At 40.1% G+C, this 23,712-nt stretch overlaps 2 protein-coding genes across 7 annotated transcripts; one reads left to right on the top strand and one right to left on the bottom strand.

Annotated features, from left to right (window-relative positions):
- Window positions 1–834: 834 nt before the first annotated feature.
- Window positions 835–7,785, bottom strand: ankrd13a (ankyrin repeat domain 13A). The gene is made up of 15 exons (XM_071482884.1): window positions 7,478–7,785; window positions 6,434–6,569; window positions 5,976–6,100; window positions 5,823–5,868; window positions 5,359–5,502; window positions 5,072–5,261; window positions 4,440–4,506; window positions 4,244–4,325; window positions 4,061–4,122; window positions 3,843–3,973; window positions 3,569–3,726; window positions 3,340–3,471; window positions 3,078–3,238; window positions 2,910–2,974; window positions 835–2,738 (listed from the first exon to the last, which is right to left on the bottom strand). Exons 1-15 carry the CDS (start codon window positions 7,583–7,585, stop codon window positions 2,540–2,542), a joined length of 1,806 nt encoding a protein of 601 aa, XP_071338985.1. The 5' UTR covers window positions 7,586–7,785; the 3' UTR covers window positions 835–2,539.
- Window positions 7,786–8,950: 1,165 nt separating this feature from the next.
- Window positions 8,951–23,672, top strand: git2a (G protein-coupled receptor kinase interacting ArfGAP 2a). Of its 6 annotated transcripts, none has more exons than XM_071482875.1 (20): window positions 9,100–9,299; window positions 12,072–12,205; window positions 12,538–12,650; window positions 12,788–12,893; window positions 13,000–13,086; window positions 13,178–13,308; window positions 13,390–13,484; window positions 13,767–13,812; window positions 14,282–14,330; window positions 14,422–14,494; window positions 14,623–14,720; window positions 14,825–14,936; window positions 15,044–15,186; window positions 15,279–15,428; window positions 17,454–17,702; window positions 18,648–18,737; window positions 20,357–20,439; window positions 20,612–20,803; window positions 21,757–21,820; window positions 22,264–22,623. In XM_071482875.1, exons 1-20 carry the CDS (start codon window positions 9,248–9,250, stop codon window positions 22,474–22,476), a joined length of 2,280 nt encoding a protein of 759 aa, XP_071338976.1. In that variant the 5' UTR covers window positions 9,100–9,247; the 3' UTR covers window positions 22,477–22,623. The 6 variants fall into 6 exon arrangements, with proteins under 6 accessions (XP_071338977.1, XP_071338976.1, XP_071338981.1 ...); XM_071482880.1 differs by lacking the exon at window positions 18,648–18,737 and adding an exon at window positions 21,061–21,192 and having other exon boundaries at window positions 14,279–14,330; XM_071482874.1 differs by having other exon boundaries at window positions 14,279–14,330.
- The last annotated feature ends 40 nt before the right edge of the window (window positions 23,673–23,712 follow it).

The following is a 23,712-nucleotide window of genomic DNA, read 5'->3' as shown; positions in this document are numbered from 1 at the left end:
GGTTACCTTTCTATTTTTGATATGCTGGAACTGATTTATTTTGACATCTGTAAACAAAGGGATCGATGATTGAAGGGATACATGGGCTATTACAAATATTATATGTCACATTTTGGTTTTTTTTTTTCCTCTTAATTTATTCGGATTGAACATCTAAAGGCAATGCTGGAATTAGGTGTAGGCTGTTTTGTTTGTTTTTTCAACCAAGAGTTTGTCTTTTAAGCTCTTTTGAAGGAAAATTTGATCAACAAGCCTGGAGGCCCACACCCCTTAAATAAACTAAAGTGGGATTACAAAGTGAGAGAATCATCATTGCTTTAATCTACGACAGATAAACCAGGGTTTACTCATATTTGTTTTTCTCTAAATGTGAAATCTGATCATCGTTTATTTGCTTGTGTGACATAAGGAATTTTTAAAAAAATGGGAGGGAATGCTGCAAGGTGTAGTATTTAGTTTGCCCTTATTTGCCCTTTTAAATGCAAATTTGTTAATAAGGATGGAGTCCTGCAAGAATTGAAATGACAAAACTGGGACTACAGTGGCAAAGCTCTTATTAGTTTTATCTACATCAGTGGAAATGCAGCTGATAAAGGCTTGTTCTGGTTAAAATGACATGGTACCATGAAATGCATAATTTTTTCCCCTTAATGTGTATGGAGAAAAAAAATGTATAGGCCCATGTATCATTATCATCGTCACCATCATCATCATGTTCCGTAACTGATCAGTCAGATGAGGTTGGTTAGTTTCATGCTTTATACTTAACTTGGACATGTTAACACTTCACCTGATGATATAAATCTACTTCAACAAAGTCACATTTAGTCCTCATGGAAATAAAGTGCTTTTATTTTAGAAACAACATTCTGAAACCAACACATTTTCTTAAAACTTTAACATATTAAAAAAACAAAACAAAACAAAAAAAACCCACAAAATTTTGCAGCTTCAGCGATGCATTACAAACATCTGCATTAAATTAATCAAAGCCTTTTTTTTTTTTTTTAAGTCAACTGTTCAGCAGTTTGGCAATTTGATCATTATAATTAGTTGTTTTTCAGCTGAAGCCCCTTAAGATGCAGCAACACAGAGAAACCTTTGATAAGTGGTTGGTTGTCAGTGAAATCAACTATAGTGGTTAATGCATGTTACTCAGCATCACCCTCTTCATCTTGTTTTTAATTTACAAAATTTTTACAAAAATTTGTTCAGAAAGTTTAGTCTGAGTGGCACCAAATAAAACTGTCACCACCCCACGTTCCCACCAAGTGTTGGAGGAAAGCAATCTGTTGGCACATGCTGAAGAAACTAATCCTACATGTGGTGGGTTCACTGGACCTTTCAGCCTGCGCTGTCTTTTCCTCTGCTCGGAGGTCAAAAGTTGTTGATAGCTACAAAAGGCAGACTGCCCTTAGGAATCACAAAAACCTCTGCTACACTGGTTGTGTGACTGCTTCTAAGCTGCACGACTGCTCTGGATCCACAGACGGACTGGTCTCTGCTATATTGCATTTTGAACGGAGGTGATAATGCTTGAAGTTGCTCAGTGACAGTTAACACAAATATGTCCTCTCTCACCCTGAAATCAGAGAAAATGTTCAAATAAAAAAAAAAAAAGGAACGTTAAGCCCCCATCCTTGATGCAGCAAAGATATTACGTTACCATACAGCCAATTTCAAATTTCTCTCGTAGCAACATGCTTTCGTTTACCCATCTGTAGAGTGTACATTCAAAAAGTACAAGGAACATGCAATAAGTTATGAACTTTTGACTCAATGAACTCAATTAATGTTCATATGGCATAGAGTGATATGCATGAATGATGCCATTTTCCACCATAAAATATTTACCTACAATTTTCGGTAGTTTTTACACCTTATTAACAAAAAAATTCCAAAGTGAAGGGAAAATGTCTAAAATTGAAACCCTGAGATTTCTGTTAATCAGTGAGCCCGTGGTCCTCAACAAAGTGACTCTGTGGGAAGACTTCCCAGTGACACCACTCAAATCTGTCTCTTTAGGTCCAGAGTAGGATAGGTACCAGGAAAAACAAAACAAAAAAAAAAAAAACAACAGTCATCTGAACCTTAAGTGCCACATCTGAGTGCCAACACAACATGAAGCCACCTTGAGTTCACAGAACCTTAATTACACTGATTCGACCACACTCCGGATGACGATGTGATCGACATGTGGGTTTGCTGCTGTGACTCTGCATTGGAAAAGAAAATAAATAAATAAAAAGTAGAACCCACCTGAGATGATCTCAAAGAGTCCATGAATCAAGCTTGAGGATGGAGATGCCCTATGCTGCGATAGAAATATATAAAAAGGAGTATGTTCTTACCAAAAATACCTTTTGGAAAATATTGGATACCGAGATACTGTTTGATATTGCCTGTGCAAGAATGATCTGTTACAGAAAGAAATCTGCGGTTGCATAGATGACTACAGTGTTTAGGAAGGAAAACTGAGGTGTGGTGGTTGCTTCTGAATCTGGAAAAGTTGTACTATTAATATTCCCTCTTATTCCTTTTACTTCTCAGTGAGCGAAAGCTGCAATATCCTCTCCAGCTCCTCCTCCTCTTGCTTCCTCATCCTCTCCTCTTCCTCCTGAGCTCGTGCAGAGAGCTCCATGGCTAGGCGGAGGTCAGAGTCGGGGCTAGAGGCAGAAACGGAGCTGGCAGGGCTGGAGGTGTCTCCATATTCCACTAGCACCCCCTCTGGGATACTCCTAGAATGACATGGATGAGAGAAAGTGAGATCCAGCTCTGGTCTGTGGCTTTTAGTGACACATACAAGCAGTGGATAGATATTCTGTGTCATCTAAGTAGCAAGGACTGTTTCTTTTAACATATGTAATTACGCAGTTTGCTACGCTAGCAACCTTAGTCTGTGTTCATACCTGTCACTCTGGCTACTGGGGATTACGTCACTGAATTCCCCATCAGCATCATCCCAGACCCCCTCCTACAATGACACAAACATAAGGGGAGGGGTTTAAGTGATGGAATGAACAGCACAATCGAGGACAGCACAGGAAAATGGTGAGCTGAGTGATAATTGTTCTCACCTGGCCTGGGACTCCACGAGACTCCAGGAGGCTCTGATGGATGGCGTACTGCAAAAGCTCCTCGTCATTGTTGGACATGGGTGTGTGGCGGCTGCCCCCTCTGCGGTGGTAACTGACAGGCACCACAAACACTGAGGGACACACTTGAAACGGAGGCAGCGCTGAATGGGAGGAAACCAAAAATCATACACACTGTTGAAATCACAGACTCATATTTCATATTCATATTTTAATACAGTGTCCAAACTGGCTGCATTCATACCTGCAGCTTCTTCATCTTCTCCTGAGGATGTTGGCGTGGCTGCTGGCGTTGTGTTCACTTCCTCTGCAGTACTGCATTTATTTACATTACCAAATGTAATCTTGGCATTCAGTACATGAAACAGGGGGATCTCTGGAAGAGAATACCACATTAGATGTAAAACAAGAGACAAAGGAAGAGAAATGAAAATGCTTCTTGCAAGTGCAGTCTCTATGAAAACCTCACATACCTATTTTAACAGGAAATCCAGGAGGAAACTTTAGGGTCACAAAGTCTCGTAGCCGCGCAAAATGTGAACTTGTCCGGGCCATGAGGTCAATAATGGGGGTTACCTGCTCCACGAGGGACAGTGGGTGTTCCTCACTCATCCACAATGTACCTTTGAACCTGCGTGAGACAAGATTACAGGAAACGTTGCACAAAACTTAACTTTATGATGCATATAAAACGCAGCTATGTGGAATAAAGTATGAGGTTATTATAACCTTAAAAAGGTGTCTTACTTCTGTGTTCGAATGCTTAGTTCAATGGGTCGGCCGATGTCTCTGTTCCCAAGGTCGAAGTCGGGATCAAAATATTCCTCTGGCGTGATGGCAGTGGGATTGGTGGCAGTTGCATACTCAAGAGTAAGGTCCTGTGAAGTCATGGAGTCTCATCAGATGAGGTGCCAAGTGGGAACAAAATACATCATTTGAATGTAATTACTGAATGCATGTCTTACCCCCTGTGCACTTATGTGCTGCTCCACAGTCCCCAGCAGAGACTCCAGGATGTTCCTCTCACCTTTGAACAAAAAAAAAAAAAGAAGTCTAACTTAGGTTCTCTCAGTCAATCTTGAACTTAAAAATGAAAAACAGAGATATATAAACAGTAAATTCATACATGCAGAATATTTTGAACTTACTTTTTATCCTGGCTTTCTCCTCGTCTGTAAGATGCTCTGTCCTAGTCCTGATCACCACATTTACATTGTTCACGCTGAAAACCTGAGAAAACAACCAGAATCTAACGTCAGATACTATTATAAATGGGCTGTTTTCAGATTTCAGCGACAATACACTTAACTTCTCATAAAAAGAAAATATATAACTCATGTGAACCTTTGCTTCAAATCCATTGACCACTTCAGTTTTGTCAGTTCTCCAGCCCCATATCCCAGACTTGTTCCTGTGAAAAAAGTCATAAGTTCTGAAATCACACATCATCATTACAGGCAAAATTCACCATCCTACTCTGCAGCTCTGGATCATAATGAACACAAATATGCTGTGCAGCCATCATTGATGTCTCATTATGATTAATATGATGTATAGATTAACAAGATAATAAGATGACAATATAATATCTCATGCTAATTACATGACAGAAGACTAAGACGTTAATTAAATTGCCTCACATTGTTAATATCTATTGTAACCTGAAGTTGTTAGTTTGTAGGGTTACACAACATGCTTATTTAAAAGTGAGCATTGACCTTCAGACAACTTTGAACGAGTAAGTTGATTAAAATATTGCATTTTAGATGATTGAATACCAGGAATGACAGTGGAAATATCATTCGGAGGTCAGTGTAAAATCACGATTAATAAGCCTTATGGAATCACTGTTTACACAGTTACAGTGATGACGTTAAAGCAAGTGTGGAAATTCCATGAAATACTGTGACTGTGGAGTTTAATAAAAGGACAAGCATGTTGAGAAAAAGGACAACAGATTCAGGTGTGACTCTTGCCTCTCAAAAGCAATATCCTTGGTGTCCAAGTAGGTGTTGACAATGGGAGTAGTCAACCTTTTGGCAACTTCCTGTTCGGCTGGCTGCATTGACTCTAGTGTGACATCCTCCATTTCCTGGGAGATGTTGAAGCGTTCAGTGTCCACTACTTCATCATCATGGTTCACCTCCATCAACTCTGCACACGAGTCTGTACAAATACAGTCAGGGATGGACTTTCATCATTTTACAGAAATAGTATAAATCACAGAGAGAGCTTTTCTGTGTGAGAGAGTTGAAACACACACCATCTCCTCTGAAGATGTAGCTTCTACGTCCTCTGATCCAGGTCATGTTTTCAAAGCCTAGAAGAGTGGCATCCACTCGCAGGCTGGCGCCACTTTTCCAAATGCGACAAACATCACTTGGACAAACCCGGGACAGAAGTGGAACTGTGAAGCAACAGCATATGAATGTCCCACAATGGAAATAAATGTATCCGCACATGAAAAACAATGTGACGCAGTACTAAACCAAAAAAAAAAAAAAAAAAAAAAAGCTACACCTACAAAGAGGAAGGTATGTAGTTTTTCCTGTATGACCTGATGAAACCTCTTGGCTGGCAGACAATTTGCAACTTGTGTAGATATATTTAACAATAGTTTGTTTTTTGTTTCACTTTTATGATATATATCCCTACACACACACACACACACACACACACACACACACACACACACACACACACACACACACACACAGAAGAACTTACTCCAACTTGTAAATTCCCACTTCATTTCCATGTAGAAGTCTGGAGACTGTGGATGAAATGACAATAGATCAGTTATTTCTTTAGCCAGGAAATATTTCCACTCACCCGTACAGAAGGATGACAAGACCATGGGAAAATATATAGAGTAAAAACCTCTCGGATCTTTGACAGCAGCTCAGGCACTCCTCCCAGAGCAGTGGAGGCTTTGAGGTAGTCTCTGCGTTGAAGCACTAACTGAACCATCTCTGGATCTCCAGTGCTGACTGCCTCCTGCAGCACTGTACAGAGACAGAAAAGTCGAAACAAACCACTGAACCTTTTAAGGTAACCGCATCTGCTCCCCAGGAGCAGCAACTATCCATTAAAAAACCTCAACAATAACAGTAAGAACCAAGAAAGTGAAACTATTTTACTGCAGTCAGAGAAGTGGACATGCATTTTCTACCAGAAACTCCATTAATTGCAGATGATGTGTGGGTTATTGAACAAAGGGATCTAAGTGATCAAACAACCCGTAAATACTTGAAAAGCATATCTGCAAGAGAAGTGAAGAACACATTCATGGTACAAGAGCATGCCTTGTCTGTTCTGTAGCCAGTTTTGAAACTAACCTGTCCAGTTCTTGGCATTTTCTTTAGTCACTTCAGCGCCGTGTCTCAGAAGGACTCTCACTGACTCCAGGTGCCCGAGTGACACAGCCAAGTGCAGAGGGGTCCGACCTCTGGGATCCACAGCCTCAATGTCATTCTAAGAAAATCAAAGAAGAAAGAAAGTTTCACCTGCGCTTTTATTTGTGTAACATAATCTAGATGCCTGGTTAGACTAAATATTGTAGTTAAACTTGACAACCCATTAAATGAACAAAAGAGCATGTTGTGCTGGCTTTGTAATATTGCTTCACTTGTAACTCTGGACCTTCATTTTGTAAGAATATACAGGTCAACACTTATAATGATATAGGACTGCAGTAGTCAGTACGGTGACAAGACCGAACATCATGTCTGGCCTTCATATGAGTCATTCTGCTGAGGTTAATGTGTTATTGATCAGCATTGTTTTAGAGTGACTAGGTCATAGTAATTATATTGCACCAACACACATATACAAAACATAAACATATTAATCATTATGAGTTATTGTGAGGAAAAACACAACAGGATTAAAGATGCTTTTAAAAAATAGTAGTAATAACTTGTTAGGTTATTCATAAAATGACAAGGATTTTATCATCATTATAGTCTTGAAGCTTTTAAGTCTTAAAATTATAATGAGGTAATTTATATGATGGTGAGGTGCACAATATACCTCAAATGTACACATTTAATAGGTAAAGCATTTCCTGGATTGTTATATTACTCAGAGGTAAACTATGTTTGAGTGGATAGGGTTGGTAGATTATATTACAACTGGAAACAGGCAATCAGTCTGTACTGCATGTTTTTCACTTGCTAACCTGTTGATCACTGAAGAGCTAACTTCTCGTCTCCATAAACATTTCAAAAGTCATCTGCTTGTGATACTAAGGAGCATCTGTCAACACGACTGGCCTACTTTTAGTGGATGGCTACGGGGGTTTAACAGCTCACTCCTGGCTCCATCTAGCTAACACGCATGAGTGTGTAAGGGTTAGCAGCACATCCAGTGCATTTACCAACCTGTGGTATCGTTATTTGTTCTTCCAGTTTCCTGTAATCATTCTCCCACACTGCGGAGTGCAGGGGAAACTTCTCTCGGATGTCATCGCTAACGTTAGCCGTGGACATCTTCCTCTTTACGGAGGCTCTCAGTGCAACGCTAGCCAGCTCCTAATGATTGCAGCCATGGAGAAACTGTGGCAGCTACACGCTAGTTGTGCGAAAATGTACGATAAATGTGATCCATGCCCTACTATCTGGCAACAACAACGTCGAAAATATCCAAACCGGTGACCAACTTTTGCCCAAGCCTTCCCCTAAATAAAACTTTTGAACAAGGAAGTGCCAGGAGTAGCACCCAACAATAACAGGGGAGTCTCACATGGAAACAGACTCACAATCTAATTAATAACATCTAATCGAGACAGTTTACCAAGACCCTTTAAAATAGGACTTAATTTATGTGTATTAACTATTATTCCTTTGGTCAATACAAGACAGAAACATGATTTGTAGAAGAAAAAAAAATCATTGCCTTTAGGGAAAAAATAGACTATTCCAGGTTGGACGCAACCATTACACATGTCCGCATGGGGGTCGAAAAACATTAAATCTAAGAAACTTGCTATATATATTTGATTCCGTGCCACACTATGTTATGTTAAATGACTAAATTTTAATACTCCTTTGTTCTGCAAACATTAGCAAAACAAACGCTATAGATACTGTTTATAGACACGAAATTATATAATTTGCCTATAACGCTGAAATGCGATCAGCGCTTCTACAGGGGGGTTGGTTGAAAATCAGAAACTGTACCGCCAGCGCACTATTGTGTGGTAGATGTAAATAAGGGCATGTGGTAGTTTTAAAATATATATACTCTATATTTTAACATTATGGTCACAAGTTATATTAAATAACCCGTGGTGGTCTGTTCTATCAACGCATGTTTGGCACCTGTTGCTGTTTCACGGTTTCATGCTGACATTAGGTCTCACGGCTAACCTCAACTGTGTAATACAACTGATGTATTGATTCACCGTCAATTTATTTGAAGGTGTCGGGGTGATATTGATGTGCAGGGTGTGTTTTGAAATCCAGCCAGCAAGCTTTCTCGTCATTATCAGTTATAAATCGCACCCTATTGTAACTCCGTGTCACAGGGTGCATAGATCAAACTCACATCCTGTGCCTATTTCATTTGTGTTTATTTGCCCTCAGCAAAGTCTGTCAGGCTGTGCACCTTCCAAACCCACAGCAAACTCAAGCAAATAAATTGTTTTGTATATAGCCTTTGTTCTGAACTATATATGTAAAAAAAAAAAAAATCAAGGTGAAACAACCCAAGGAGGCATTTCTATTACGCTATTACTGCTAGACTTTTATTTCCTGAGAGGCTAAACTGTGGGCACGGTGTATACCCACCACAGGTCACAGTGGCAGCAGCTGCCGCTGGGTTTGCTGTAGCTCCATGTAGCCCTGCTGTCTACCACAGGCTGCAGAGGCAACCACCTAACGGCCGAAGGCTAGCTAGCTAGTCAGGTGCTAAGTCAGCTAAGTTGTAGGCAATAGCGTTGTACCTTACTCCTGTGGGGCAACGTTATAATGGTCGTAACGCAAACGCTAGCCCAAAGTTAAATGAAGTAGCATCCGAGTTGTTTCGGTTGTTTTTAATGAGCTAACTTAGGCGTAGCCAACGTGGACGGCATCTACACTGTGTAATCAATGATTAGCTTAACGGTCACAACACTCGGCTCGTTTTAAAAGGCGTTTCTTCCCGACTTGAGGATGTCGAAACGCCTGCGAAATACTGAGGTGTGCGCCGATTGCAGTGTTCCAGGTAAGGACGTCCAGACCATCCCTGCAGGGTTGAGCCAATATTTATCTACTGACATTTGCTCCTTCAGGCTCAGTGAGCCAAAGCCTTGCACTTCACACTTCTGATTTAAAGCAGATTATCGGCACTGGCTCACACTGCTTTCTCCTTAGCGGTAATTTCCGGACACAGTTTGCTGTTGTTTTGACAGGACAGGTTGTCAGTGTTGTTGACAGGTCACTAATGTTATGGCTCCCGGTGGCAGCTGTCTGTTCAACTGTGTCCATCCGGTGTCGCTTGCTTTAAACGATAAAGCAAACATTTTTGATGTGTATCAGTATAAATGAACAGTTGTTTTACGCAGTTTTGTCTGAAGTAAGTAGAAAATATGTATATGCTCGTTATGTATGAGACATTAAGAAGTTTCCCGCACAGCTGAAATTGAATCTTACATTAAGAAATGTCATTCTAAATCAGCAGGAAGTTGCTTTTTAAGCCCCCTGGCACGACTGAAGCACAACTAGGATGACTGCATCGTTCATGAAGAGGCAGTGGGTGCTGTGGTCTGTTGTCATGGTGCCTTTTGTACACCACACATGGACACTGGTAGTCAAAGAAAGTCTATCCCATGTTGAGAAAGTGTTACTGAACCAGCTCAAACTGTATGAAAGGACTCTTCATGGTATGACATTTGAAGTCTGTTTTTTTTTTTTCTTTTTAATTTTACATTCTGAACCCAAATCTAAACATTTTTGTCAGATTGAACTAGCACCTGTTGTATTTATTCTGCCTACTGTAGTATCTGTAGTTTATGGCAGCAGATTTATTTGACAGTGAAATCTCTAGATGAAGTACTCGACTCAGAACAGTCAGTTAAATGCCATCAGAGCAATGTCGAAATATTTTTTTAATATTCAATTGTTCCAAATAGTATTAGGGATGAGATAAAAGAAAGGTACTAAGCTTTTACAATCAATTGTTTCTGTGAAAGCTGAGGAAGTAATCGGTGCATTGTGTCTGAGGTACTTTCAGAAGTCCCATTTATATAGAAATGACGTGATGTTTTTCAGCAGGCACAGGAAGCAAAACAGGATGCTGAGTGAATTGACTGCATGCTTTCAATGCAGAAGGTTTTTTTTTTCTATAGTGACACTGACACCACAATGTATTGTTAGTGCGGCATAGTGTGAGAGCAGATCATATATTGTTTTTAGAAGTGTATTTCTTTAGAGATGGTTAACCAATATTTTTTAAATCCTTGTACAGTTTTACATGTGTATTGATCAAATAAAAATCAAGACAAGCAACATGTATGGCAAATATTCAGGATTATTCAAGTTTTAGTACCCTGTTTCTCATCATGTCATTGAAACTAGTTACCACCCCCACCCCAGGTCTCCACAGCAGCTGGCTTGGATTGCCCTTCCATACGACTGTCACCAGTTGTTGGTTGTGAATATTTTTAGGGTTTCAAAGATGTGGTATTAAATTTAGCAGCACTTGTTGAGGAAGGGGTAAAAGGGGCATGTCAGCACAAACACTCCGGTCTTGGTGGAGAGTAAGTTAGGAGAAGACTCTGAAAACTGGGTACCAGGTGCCGGAGTCCAACCAGCAATCCATGCAGCTGCTCCTCCCTCATCTCAGCTGCTGCTAAGACACTTACAATCTTCACTGTCTGTCCTGTCACAATGCCAGCCACGCAATCTGCTTAACAGTTTATTGGATATCGGGAGTAGCATATGAATTTACAGCGTTTTTGGTCGTGAGATATTTGCTGCCAGAAGAGTCTCGGTACAGACGGAAGACAACACGACTCTGTGACATTTATGTTAGATGAAGTGTGCTAAATAGGTCAAGGTTAAGTACACATTTATTTTGGTCACAGAGTATACTGTATCTTCTAAGTGCAATCTATCTCAATGTCTAACACCATGCATTTCCTGAATATACATCACTACAATTCTTCATAACATATGCCTGTTATTTTTTTTTACAATGTTTTGAAAGAGGAAGCTGCTCTCTTACTCAACAGTAAAGCTGAAGTGCTTCAGCCTACGACTGTTAGTTTTCACTTCCTTTTTCACTATGCAAAGCTTTCCCTAAACCTGGGGTCAAAAAGGCCTTAAATGCCTATTACAAGTAATTTTATTACTGCCCATTGCCCTTTCTACTTTCCTTTTTTTCCTAAATTATATATACTGTGTCAGTCTACCCTGTGTTTCTCTAACCTGAATTTTGCAGTAATATTTGTATCCTACTTTGTGTTCACTGTTCATGTCGCATTAGCCTAAATAATGCTTCCAGTGGTCTAAACTGGGTACTTAGCATCATTCTGAATTTTTTCATTTTTCATTTTTAAAAAGGCTCAGTTATTTCCTAAAACAGCTGAACACTAGAATTCAGCAAATGTTACTCAGACAGGTATAAATAGTGAATTTGTAGGGGACTATTTTCAGCCAGGGATGAATACACATTTGGTGTATCTTGCATCATTAAAACAGAACATGTCACCCAGTACAATGGTGTGGCCCATTGATGTCTATGGCACAGAACAAAATGTATCAGTATTTGGCCAAACAGACAATACTTGTCAGTAGGATCTGTAAATTAATAGCTGTGGCCTCATCCTTTAGGCACCAATCTGTAATGGATTAGAGCACAATAAGCAGGAGATTATTGCGGTTCAGTGTTTTGTTGAGAAAAAGAAGAAGTGGGATGTTAAGATCAGTCAGTAATTTGAATAATGGTACTGAATGTGAAGAGAGGAGATGACTTGTGATTTCTCTTCCTTCTTAGAACCTCGCTGGGCCTCTGTGAACAGGGGCGTGTTGATTTGCGATGAGTGCTGCAGTGTTCATCGAAGTCTGGGAAGACATAGCTCCCAAGTCCGCCACCTGACACACACACCATGGCCTCCTACGCAGCTACAGGTAATAATGTCACACACATTTATATTTGCCTCTGCTACATATCTTTGTGTTTGCAGCTGAGAAGTTGTTTTCAGAGGCTGAATTGTCTCCTGAAATGCGTTGAGGTCACTCTGTCTTTGCACAGGACTGCAGTTTTAAATTCAGCAGCCCTGTCTCTTTGCTCAAGATAAATCTGTTGACAACAGTTGAGGATCACGTCCCACTGAGGTGTATTGATTTTGTCCAAATAAAGAAAGTGTTTGTTCAGGAAGGGAAATGTTTATATCTAGTTAGAATTCTACAGGCTAAATCAGTAGGACATGTTTTATAAGTCTCTTTTTGATTTTGCCTAGATGGTTCAGACATTATACAACAATGGTGCAAATTCAATATGGGAGCACTCCCTTCTGGACCCTGCATCTGTGATGAGTGGAAAACGCAAGGCCAACCCTCAGGACAAACTGCAGTGAGTCATAATTGTTTGAAAATAATGATGGACTACTTTTTGTCGCTAGATTTTAATTTGATAATATGTGCTGCTTGCTCATTCATAGACTCTCTTGTTTTCTTTTTGAACCTGTATTTTTCACATTTTCCCAAAAGCCCAAACAAATCGGAGTTTATCAGAGCCAAATATCAAATGCTGGCATTTGTTCATCGCATGCCTTGCCGGGAGGATGACAGCTTGACAGCCAAGGATTTAAGCAAGGTGAAGCTGCAAACAGTGATTATGAGAAAACTGAAAGTTGATTTTTGCACAAAGCTTTATTGTAAAATTTTATCAGTTCATACTAATAGTGTTTTTTTTTTCCCAGCAACTTCACTCTAGCGTACGCACTGGGAATCTCGAGACTTGTTTGAGGTTGCTTTCCCTGGGTGCACAAGCTAATTTTTTTCACCCCGTAAGATTCACCTACTCCATATAAAACCTGAATTTTCAATTGCGCTTTGGCTTGTCTGTTGATCTGAGGCCTTGAATCTGCTTTCCTCTAGGAAAAAGGGAACACTCCCTTGCATGTAGCTGCAAAGGCAGGGCAAGTATCTCAGGCTGAACTATTAACTGTTTATGGGGCAGATCCTGGAGCCCCTGACAGCAATGGCAAAACTCCTGTTGACTATGCAAGGTGAGATATTTTCAATAATCTTAATCCTAATTTGGGTGATTTCGCCCTTTTTAAGTGGTTTTTAAAAATGCGCCTCTGTAGGGAAGCGGGCCATCACGACCTGGCAGACAGACTGATGGAGATTCAGTATGAACTAACTGATCGACTGGCGTTCTACCTATGTGGGAGGAAACCAGGTATGCAGTGAAAGAGATCTGTAATTTAATTAAACATGTGTTATAAAGGAAATGGGTCAGTGAATATGTGCATGTAATTCTGTGCGATTGTTCTGCCTGACTGGAGAGAAAGGTAGTTTTGACTCACTCTTTGGTGATTGTCAGGTTACCTGAAACAGGGTTGAAAACTATCATCAGTCATCTCTGTAGCCTTTCAAGCAGATAAAAACAAGCACTGATGAGTTGATGAGTATTGTCAGTGATTCTGGCTGTCATCCAGAGCTTTCTTTTTGTTCCTTTCAGATCATAAAAACGGCCAGCACTTCATTGTTCCACAAATGGCCGACAGGTAAGACCGCAGAAGTTGTAAGTGGATATTAAGTGATTTGTCTTTGAATTGTCATGTGCCTAGGTGATTGGTTTTAACTTGAAACGGGCCAGCAGAGTAAAGTGTAGTGAGGCAGTTGTTTGTGGTTGTATTTTTGCTTTGAGACCTGTTCTGACACGCTGTTGAGCTCCCTGCAACATCTATTATCTAAGTTGGAGGGAACAGGCCCAGTGAAATAGTCCACATACCCACCAACTGCTGCAAATAATTTATCACACAACTCTAAACTTTCAACTCTGATTCCAAACAATTCTGTTGTGGCAGAGCAACCACTGTCCCCCTTGAACTGAAATCTTACATTTGATCTTTTTCATTGCTCTCTCATGATGGATAGGAACATGTAAGTATTAACTAGCATGAAGAAAGAATCATGTTGACTTAACATTTCAGCAGCATATAATTATTAGACTTTTTTTTCTGTTTGTAGCAGTTTAGATTTATCAGAATTGGCCAAAGCGGCAAAGAAGAAACTACAGTCTGTAAGTATCATTGCAGAATTTCATTGTACAGAGCTTTTTTTCTTCCTCTGACCAATGTCTGACTATGTCTAATTTCCAAATTTGAATGCAGCTCAGTAATCATTTATTCGAGGACCTGGCCATGGATGTCTATGATGAGGTCGACAGACGAGAGACTGACGCAGGTAAAAGTAAAGTTTTTGTGCCGTCTTGTATTCTGAGAGCTGCTCACACTGATGCCTTGAAAATATCATTACAGTTGTTCTTGTGCTAAATTCAGCACTCTTAACTCAAAACTATTGATTACTTGTAGTGTGGTTGGCCACGCAGAATCACAGCACCCTGGTGACGGAGACAACAGTGGTGCCTTTCCTCCCTGTGAATCCAGAATATTCATCCACACGAAACCAGGCAAGCCAGCTTTACAGGACTGCCATGCTAACGCTTTGTTGTTTCTCTTTATACACACTCATTTTGACCTTAGGTTGGACTTTTTTTTTTTTTTTTTAAATTAGGGACGACAGAAGCTTGCAAGATTCAATGCACATGAATTTGCCACACTTGTGATTGACATACTGAGTGATGCTAAGCGGAGACAGCAAGGGAATTCAGTAGCAAGTCCCAAAGGTCAGTGACTAATTGTTACTTTACTCCAAGATCTTACTGACACTGGACATTTTTCACTCATAAATGTAGCACAGATATAAGTATTTCACTGTGTCCCTTTATTCCAGACAACGTTGAACTCATCCTGAAGAGTGTGGCTGTCAGGCACTGTAGTGATAGCCAGGACAATGACCAGCCTGACTATGATAGTGTGGCGTCTGATGAGGATACAGATCAAGAGCTCCCCTCGAACAAAGGAGATAGGACCAAGGTATCACAGTATCCCTTTGACAAATGAAATCCATGGCAGACACCATCTCACTCTCTCCAGGTGCCTTGACTGTTTTGTTTTCAACCCCCCAGAGTCTGGACTCTGACCTCTCAGATGGCCCTATTACTATGCAAGAATACTTGGAGGTGAAAAATGCACTCTCTGCCTCTGAAGCCAAGATCCAGCAGCTCATGAAAGCCAACAACAACCTGAGTGATGAGCTGAGGCTCATGCAGAAAAAGGTATCCACCGAGCTCCACCCATAAGATCACTAACACCGGGGGCCAGCCTGAGGGGGGGCCACAGCGGTCAGCAGAGCTCTTCTCCTGCCCAGTGTGATCGCTCTCTGGTGTGGAGGCCCAGTCTGTGGGTTGTAATGAGGGCCAAGCTACCTAAATAGAGATACTCTGTTGCAAGATAAGGCTGCTGTGACACCCTGCTGGTCCACCCTCTGTTTTGGCCAGCATGTTCAATTTCAAAGCTTGAATGTAAACTGGAGAATTATTTTTTTTTTTTGTGTTGGTTTGTTTTGAGGATTTAAGAAGAATGAATGCACTCTTGCTCCAGTTAATAACGAACACAGTTTAGTCACATTTTTTGTAATATATAAATTATAGTTAAAGCTATGCCATCTAATGTTACTAACAAGCATGTTTTGAGAGCATGACATAATTAACTGGTTTTTAATCCCTTAATAGTACATAGTGACTAACTGATATTGTATGTGTGTGCCTTGCTTCATCACATATACTGTGTTAGACAGACTGTTTTTAGATGATTTCCAGCTGTTGTTTTTGGTAACATCCTTTAGTACATGTGGATTTATTATTTGATGTTTTCGAAAATGTCACATTTCAAAGAAATTTCATAGAAAGCATACTCCTAAACTGATGCAAACCTGGATTACCCCTCTTATACAAAACTGTCCTTATTATTTGATATAGCTATATATTTGATATATTTTTGACCACAGATGTTCTAAGCATGTTCTAGCTACATCATTTGTAAAAATGAATCACTGACAGTGAGGTTAAATTTTTTGTTTTCTTATGTTAAAAATTGCTTTAATTTGGCTGTTTTTGGAAGGAGGATGCAGATCGTTTGGGCGACACTCTCTCTCTCTTGGTTGCACTCGAGGTCGTTCTTTCGCTCTCCTGCAGTAGACACAAAGCACAGTAGCGTTCACTGTCGTAACTCATGGTTAAACACATTCTCACCAAAGACCGCATCCAGATAAAGATGTGTTTTCTCTTGTATTTAAAGAGTTTCATCAACAAATCAGCACAGTTTTTCATTTTAATTGGAATCAGAGACCTTGATCAGACTCTGATGATAGTAACGAAGCCATTCTGCATCTTAGTAGTTTCATCTCCCCTCTTTTACTGACCAGCACACAAGATCTCCCATTTTCTCTGCATTGAATGCAAGTGGTTGCATTAATTAAGGCCAGTTTACCTTTGACAAAATCCTCTTGATTTTGTTCATTCTTGAATGCTTCTCAATCTGTCTGTACTGTAGCTACACCTTTGACTTAAACTGCACCTGTGTTGCTTACCTGTGCAACAATCTTTCGCTTGCTTATCACTTGCTTTGCATTTTTAGACCAGAGTTAAAAATCCCTCCCAAAGCAAAATTCAGTTTATTCCTGTGATGTTAGGTGGTTCAGATGAGACCATGTTTCTATTAAAGCTAGTAACTACTGGATGTTGTCATCAAGAAAACTGGAAGCTTTCTCAGTAACAGTCACAAGGATGATGAACTTTGGGTTACATTTTCCCATAAGAGTATCCTCAGCTAAAACTTGATAAAATATTTCTCTGAAGCTTAAGCAAGCATGCATGGCTAAGTACATAACCAATAGACATGGGCTTCTCTGTAATTCATTATGATTGAAGCAGTTTCAGGTTTTGTGTAATGATGACAAGTCAGAAACTTGGTTCTCTGACTTCTTTTGTTGTGAAAGCAGGACTGAACTTTCTGTATCATGGGAATAAAAATATACAGAATATATAAATATATATACATCAAAGGACAGGTTTTTAAACTGTATAATATGGTATCCACTAAGATGTGATTTATTCCTGCCAAATTAAAGGCTTGGCAGAATTAAGTGACTTTAAGAGTGTAGACTGTCAAAGTATAATATTTATATTTAGAGGAAGAATGAGGGAAGAGCTGTATGCTGAAAGACAGAATAGATCAGGACAGGGAACAAAGCTTGCTTTGCTGAGAGCACCTCTTAGTGTATTGCTGACCGTCTCTTCCAGCTGCAATCTCTGCAAAGCGAGAACACCTCTCTCAGGCGGCAGGTCACAACCAATATCTATCAGATCCCCAGCGGTTCAGACTACCCTGACCCCTCCAGTCCCTCAGCCCTGAAACGCCGGCAGTCTGCGCGGGCCAGTCGGCCCATGTCAATGTATGAGACCGGCTCAGGCCTGAAGCCTTATCTCCCTAAAGGGGAAACTCCCTACCCAGAGGAGGGTATCCCCACCCTGCAACCCTTCCCACCTCATGTAAGTAAGACCTGTTCCCTGCTCTCCTTTGCCATTTCCTCTCCACTGCCCTGTTTCCATGACTTTCCCTCATGTCTTCATCCTGACTGCAAACCTTTCTCTCTGCCTTTTTATTTATTTACTTATTTATTTTTTACATTTTTCATTTTTTTCCTCATCCATTTGCCACTGGGTAGTTTTCTGCTGCATCAGAGACAGTCATCAGAAATCACAATGGTATGCATTTAGATACAGCCAGTCACATTGCAATTTGTCATGTTTTGAGACATAAACAAGACTATTATCTGCATATATCTATTGTTTAATGAAGTTCTGCTTGTTTGTTAGACAAAGCGTAGTTACACAAGCAAGGGGATGCTGTCATTATGATAAACTTTGAAGGTTTGTACTGTGTTTTATGTTGATGAAGCATTAAAACTACCATACAAATACTCTGTGTTTTTGTAATGCATGATAAATTCACACACTCACTTCACCCTCTCATCTGTTTAATGTCTGTTTTTGATTGAGGTAAAAATATTTAGGCAATTAAATTTGAGCCCATTAATCATAGTTTTCTGTTATCTTTCTCTTAATGAATGAACTCACAGGCTCTTCGGTCATGTTTTTTCCAGGACACTGTGCTCAGGGAGTATATGTAGTAGGACGATCTATAAAAACACCTTGGCTCTATCAAGTTGTCTTCATAGCATTGATTAATCTTAAGTTTAACCCTCTAAAATCATTAATATTTTTAAACCTGAACTTAATGGTCATGCTCATTGCACAGATATAGTTTTCCATCAGCTCCATTCTCAACATACAGTATCCGGTTAAGCCACACCTGGCTTGAAGAGGCTTCGGGGACATCTAATCTCATTCATTTTGCTCTTTAGTTTGTATAAACGTTCCTTTTTTTAACTTAACAAATGTGTCATTAAAATATGATTTGAACCCTGTCTTTAGACGGAAAGGGGCGCTTTTGTGACCACCTCTTCATCCCTCCCCTCATTTCCATCCACCCTGTCTTGGTCGAAGGACGAAAGTACTCAAAAGGTTAAGTACATCCTCACTCGGTCCACACCTCGTGGGAAACAGAAAATCCACCTGGAGCCCTTTACCATTACTACCTCTTCCTCCTGCCTCACCTTCCTCTGTCCTCCATATGCTGCTCCTTATCTGCCCTGCTGCATGAGCCAACCCTCCACCGGCTGCCCTCACCACCAGATTCCTGCCTTCATCAGCATCATCCTTACTGTGCAGCTAAACAAGTGGACCTGTGTGGTTTTGTAAAGGCAAAACTTCTGCCTGACCACTGAACATTGAGCAGGAAGTTGCACTTGTGAGGAAGCATCTGCTAATTTTAATGCTTTCGTTCTTTGCTTCAGAAACCTGTGTAGAAGGTAGAAAAGTTAGAGTTTGTTTGATTTTCTTTATTTAACAACCACCTGTCTGTAAAAAGAAGGGAAATTAATTGAGTATTTTGAGAGTTTGATAAATCTATATTTTATACACCTGGAGTTGTTGAACTCATGTTTTTAATTTCAAATACTCTTCGTGTAAAGAGAAGTCCTTTTTATCCAGTCTCTAACAAATGCTTGGCTGTCTTGCACACTGAGCTTCCAACAGCATGCTCCCAACACTGCGGTGAGCCAGGAGTTGTTTACTCTCATCTCTTAAGGCAGAACAAAGGCTTATCTAAACATGTATGAACTAATTGCTTTCCCTGAGGCAAGCCCATGTGTCCCACATAGCATTTTGCACTATATACAGGTGGAGGATTTTGTTTAGATTCTTGGACACAGATTGAAACGTTATGAACATGTTGTACATTTGGCCTGTGTGACATCAGTGTTCTTGTTTGTCTCTGCTTCCTGTTTATAAATGACACTGATAGGGTCTGATAGTGAATCGGCATAAAGTTAGCTTAAGATGAACATCTCGGATCACAGTGAATCTGGTGTGAAGATAAGGCAGTGCTGTTTTGTGTGATACATTTAGTAATGGTGCTGCAGCACCACGATGTTGTTGTGTTAGTGCTGCTGCTGAACTCATCTGAACCCCGATTTCCCATCCTCAAATACTGACCCTCTGGGGTTTACTTCAGTTTTAATTTGGAGAATGAGTAACACTTGTGTGTCATGGTTCTGATGTAATGTTTCTAGCCATGTGTTGCTGATTATTAGCCTTTTGGTTTGACTGTATTTTTTAAATTGTCATCCATGAATCCACCCTTACTTCAGGAGTTCAAAAGTTTTCATTACTGTATTCTCACATTTGATGAAGATCAGGTCAATTTCAAGCAAGTGAGCATAAGTGATTACATCATACTGACACCAATAAACTGTCTGAACTGTGCAAAATCTGTTCTACTAATCCTGTAATGCTGTAAATGTATTTTATGCTCTCGCTTCACAGCTTTATTGGCTTGTTTCAGTCATCTGCATCACTTTTACATCTTTAAATTTCAGTTTGACATTGTCACACTGATGTTGGCACAACAAACAGGAAGGGGTTCATTCACTACATATGATTTCATTCTTTGCCAAAGAATTTGACATGAAATTGGGATTTCACCACAGCTGTTTCTGGTTAATATATCGTCAGAGAAGTGGGACGTCTTGCATGAGGCACATTATCAGTTTTTTTCTTGTTGTCTTCTCTCTTCCCTCTAGGCCTCAAAGTTAGAGAAGCAAAGCAGCATGCCAGAAAGTGATTATGACAACACGTTCTATGACTCTGAGATGGATGATTCAGGGTAAGAGCAAGTTTGTACTTGTTGATGAGTGAAACATAGATGTGTTTAATGGTTCCTACATACAGTCTAAAGGGGTTTTAAAGTCAAATTATCTATTATCTGTCTTCAGAGTAAAAACAAGAAGCAGTGGTTTTTGTGGTAGACATAATTTCTTGTGATTTCATCCCTTTAGTTTGTCCAGGAGAGCGAGGCTGAGGAGCAGTGGCTGGCTTGGGGAGGGCAGCTCCATCCCTGAACTGGATGATCTGGAGATGGAGTCAGACCCCACACTCCCCAGCACAGAGGACGTCATCCGCAAAACCGAACAGATCACCAAGAATATCCAAGAGCTGCTGCGAGCTGCTCAAGAGAACAAACATGACAGGTCAGAATCTGAAGAGGATCTGGTTTTTAAATCAGTTGAGGATCTGGTTTTTAGCTTTCATTTCCTTGCTTCTATTTTAGTTTTGAGTTCCTCTTACATTCATTATTATTCTGTTATGTTTAGTTGCGTTTACCTTCTATCAGTTCCCTTTTTTTCTGTAATCTTCACTCCCTCCCCCCTCATTCTACTTCCACTCTGCTCCACTGATATGATGTTTTTGGTGTCACGTGGTCCCATTCCCTCACTCCTGTGAACAGACCATGTGAGCGTGAAGGTGTGCGTCGGCTCAGGCACAGCCTGGGATGTTTCAGCACTCTGGTACCCTGGGCTGAGAAGGCCCCCCCTCCCCTTCAGCCGCTAAGCCTCCGGTCCCCTGACCCCACCTCCTGGTACTCTGGCTTCTGTCCCTGCCTCCCAGGCACAGTTTCATTTTCCTCTCCCTCACACAGTTTCTGCTTCAAGCTTCTTCTTCTCTCACCTGCTAACAAGCTTTCTCTTTTTCTTTGACGTGCTACTGAATGCTTGGATTTGTTCAGTTGAAAACTTTCCCTGATTGATTTTTTTGTTCTCTTTAGCTCTGACTCTGAATTGGCTTCAGATAGTTGATGACAAGTTGCATCTTTGCAGTAACTTGTTTTTGATAGATTTTTCAGGTTGATGTTTCTACTGTGGGGCCATGATTTTTAAAAGCAAAGTTGTTCTGACAGGACTAAAATGTGTACAAAAATGTCTGTTCAATAGCATGTTTTAGTTGATGTTAACTTGAAGCTGATGATAGATGATAGCGCATGGTGTGCTGTGAATACAATGTAGTACCTTGCTCTCTAAGTTGACATGCATGTAACAGCTTTTGGTTAATTGATATTTTATCAATATTTGTTCTGTAATTTTGAGATTTGTATGAATGTGACATCACTATGTTGAACTCATTGACAAATCTCTTCTCATCACAGCTTCATGCCCTGCTCAGAAAGAATACACGTGGCTGTAACAGAAATGGCTGCTCTCTTTCCCAAGGTATGGAAACAACCTTCTAAATAATGAGCTTGGAGAGAACGGATCAGTGAGCTAGTTTATTTGTTATTACAAAAGCAAGCACAAATACCTGATTTTCAAGGTCCAAATACAGCAATATTTTCTACTGTGCTAATAAATGGCAAATTCCTTTACTTGTTTTTTTTTTACTCAAATTAAAAAGCAGTGAGTTAATCCTCAACATATATATATTGTTGTGTGTTAAATATACACATTCTTAAATTTGTGTAAATGTTAGTTAAACGATGTTAAAAGAAGTTTTGTAGGCAAACCACAGTAGACTCTGGCCAGATTCAGTCCTGGACCAGCAGAGGTCAATGTGGTTCTAAAGGATCTCCATTGAACTGTCTCCCTTTGCACAAATCTGCTGACTTTTGAATGGAAACTTTCCATGAGTATCAAGATATTTTAACCTTCCTCTGCAGAGGCCACGTTCAGAGACTGTTAGAGGCTCTCTGCGCTTGTTGACCTCCAGTGCGTACCGGCTTCAGAGCGAGTGCAGGAAGGCGGTGCCTTCAGAGGGCTGCCCAGGACCGGACATGCAGCTGGTCACTCAGCAGGTCATCCAATGTGCTTATGACATTGCCAAGGCCGCCAAGCAGCTTGTCACCATCACCACAAAGGAGAATACCAACTAACAGCACTTAACAGGGCTGCAAAGCCGTTAACATCTCAGCTTTGTTCTTATATTTTTTTAAATCACTTTGTTGTTTTTTTGTATTTGTGGTATATGCATGCATTCGTTTTTTTTTTTTATTTATGAATAAGTATTGACAATATTTAAAGCGAACTCTGGACAAAATCTGAGTGTCAAGGGAAAAAGTCAACAGCTTTACTCCAAGCTGTTGTAATAGCACAATTTCCCTTGAAGTAAAAATAACATGCAGCAGCTAGCAGGCCAGGGAAACATAATGGTTTCTAGATTACTCTCTAAAAATTTGAATAAAACTTGCTCTTACCTACCACTAATCTTTAATTAGTCCATAATGTAAATATCTTTCATTGAGAGAAGGATTTAAGCACAGTACAGTAAACCTATATGATGATGCAGGTAAATGTTCCAAAAGTCCAAAGCCAGGCACAGATGCTGAAAAGCCATAAATGAGTCATGAGTCCATTGTCACTGAAGGCTATTGTAAACACTCTGTAGCTAAAGGAGCTTCCTCTCATTAATTGCACTGTGCATGCATCATCATACTGTAAAGTTTAATCTTTGAAAACAATCTGACAATTCAGTTAACTTCCATTAAATGTTGGGAACTTTGTTTATGCACACTTTGTAGCTCTGCAATGCTAATGTCTGTTGCATTGAAAAAGCTATTTATATGGTTTGTGTCCTGTCCCAGTGTAATCCAGTCTGCAGTGCACCTAATGCAGCTATTTATGTTGCCAAGTCAGTGAATGCAAACAACACTTGTTCAGGGGGCAAGTTATATTCTTCACCAGCACCAAGATGTTGTTGTGTTAAGTTATAATGTTATAATGATTTGGTGTGTTTCTAACAGGCTCCACACTACGCTGTATTCTGCCATCTTGTGTGCCATTGCAGTGTTGGTGATGTTACAAGATATTTAGAGCTAAGAGCCATACTGTATGTGCATCCATGTGTTTTGTGCTGTTCTGTTGCTGCTAGTTTTGTATTGAATGTGCAACATGTGGGATAGAACTGTAGACATTTCCTGTATTATTGTGCGACCCAACGTTCATCCTCAGCAAGTGTTTCAGACTTCATTGTCATTCTGAAATCTGATCAAAGTAATGTAGGTGAATGCAGCTGTTAAGTTGCACTTTGGGAAAAAAAATATTTTCTAAATAAACATAATTTATAACTATAGTCTGTTGTGGATTGCCAGATTTTGTATTTATCATGTGCC

Source organism: Trachinotus anak, unplaced genomic scaffold (genome assembly GCF_046630095.1).
Source record: "Trachinotus anak isolate AG129_WGS33_773 ecotype Australia unplaced genomic scaffold, CSIRO_AGI_Tana_v1 ptg000008l, whole genome shotgun sequence".
NCBI classification, from domain to species: Eukaryota; Metazoa; Chordata; class Actinopteri; order Carangiformes; family Carangidae; genus Trachinotus; species Trachinotus anak.
The sequence above is the reverse complement of the archived record's forward strand: the minus strand, read 5'-3'. Positions and strand labels throughout refer to the sequence as shown.

Excerpts from the sequence above, each read along its gene's own strand:
- git2a (XM_071482880.1), top strand. The coding sequence starts at position 9,248 with ATGTCGAAACGCCTGCGAAATACTGAGGTGTGCGCCGATTGCAGTGTT. Across the intron at positions 15,187-15,278 it reads ACAAAGGAGATAGGACCAAG|AGTCTGGACTCTGACCTCTC; the intron begins GTATCACAGTAT and ends TCAACCCCCCAG. Across the intron at positions 20,440-20,611 it reads TCTGAGATGGATGATTCAGG|TTTGTCCAGGAGAGCGAGGC; the intron begins GTAAGAGCAAGT and ends TCATCCCTTTAG.
- ankrd13a (XM_071482884.1), bottom strand. The coding sequence starts at position 7,585 with ATGTCCACGGCTAACGTTAGCGATGACATCCGAGAGAAGTTTCCCCTG. Across the intron at positions 6,570-7,477 it reads AACAAATAACGATACCACAG|AATGACATTGAGGCTGTGGA; the intron begins GTTGGTAAATGC and ends TGATTTTCTTAG. Across the intron at positions 3,239-3,339 it reads AGAAGATGAAGAAGCTGCAG|CGCTGCCTCCGTTTCAAGTG; the intron begins GTATGAATGCAG and ends CCTCCCATTCAG.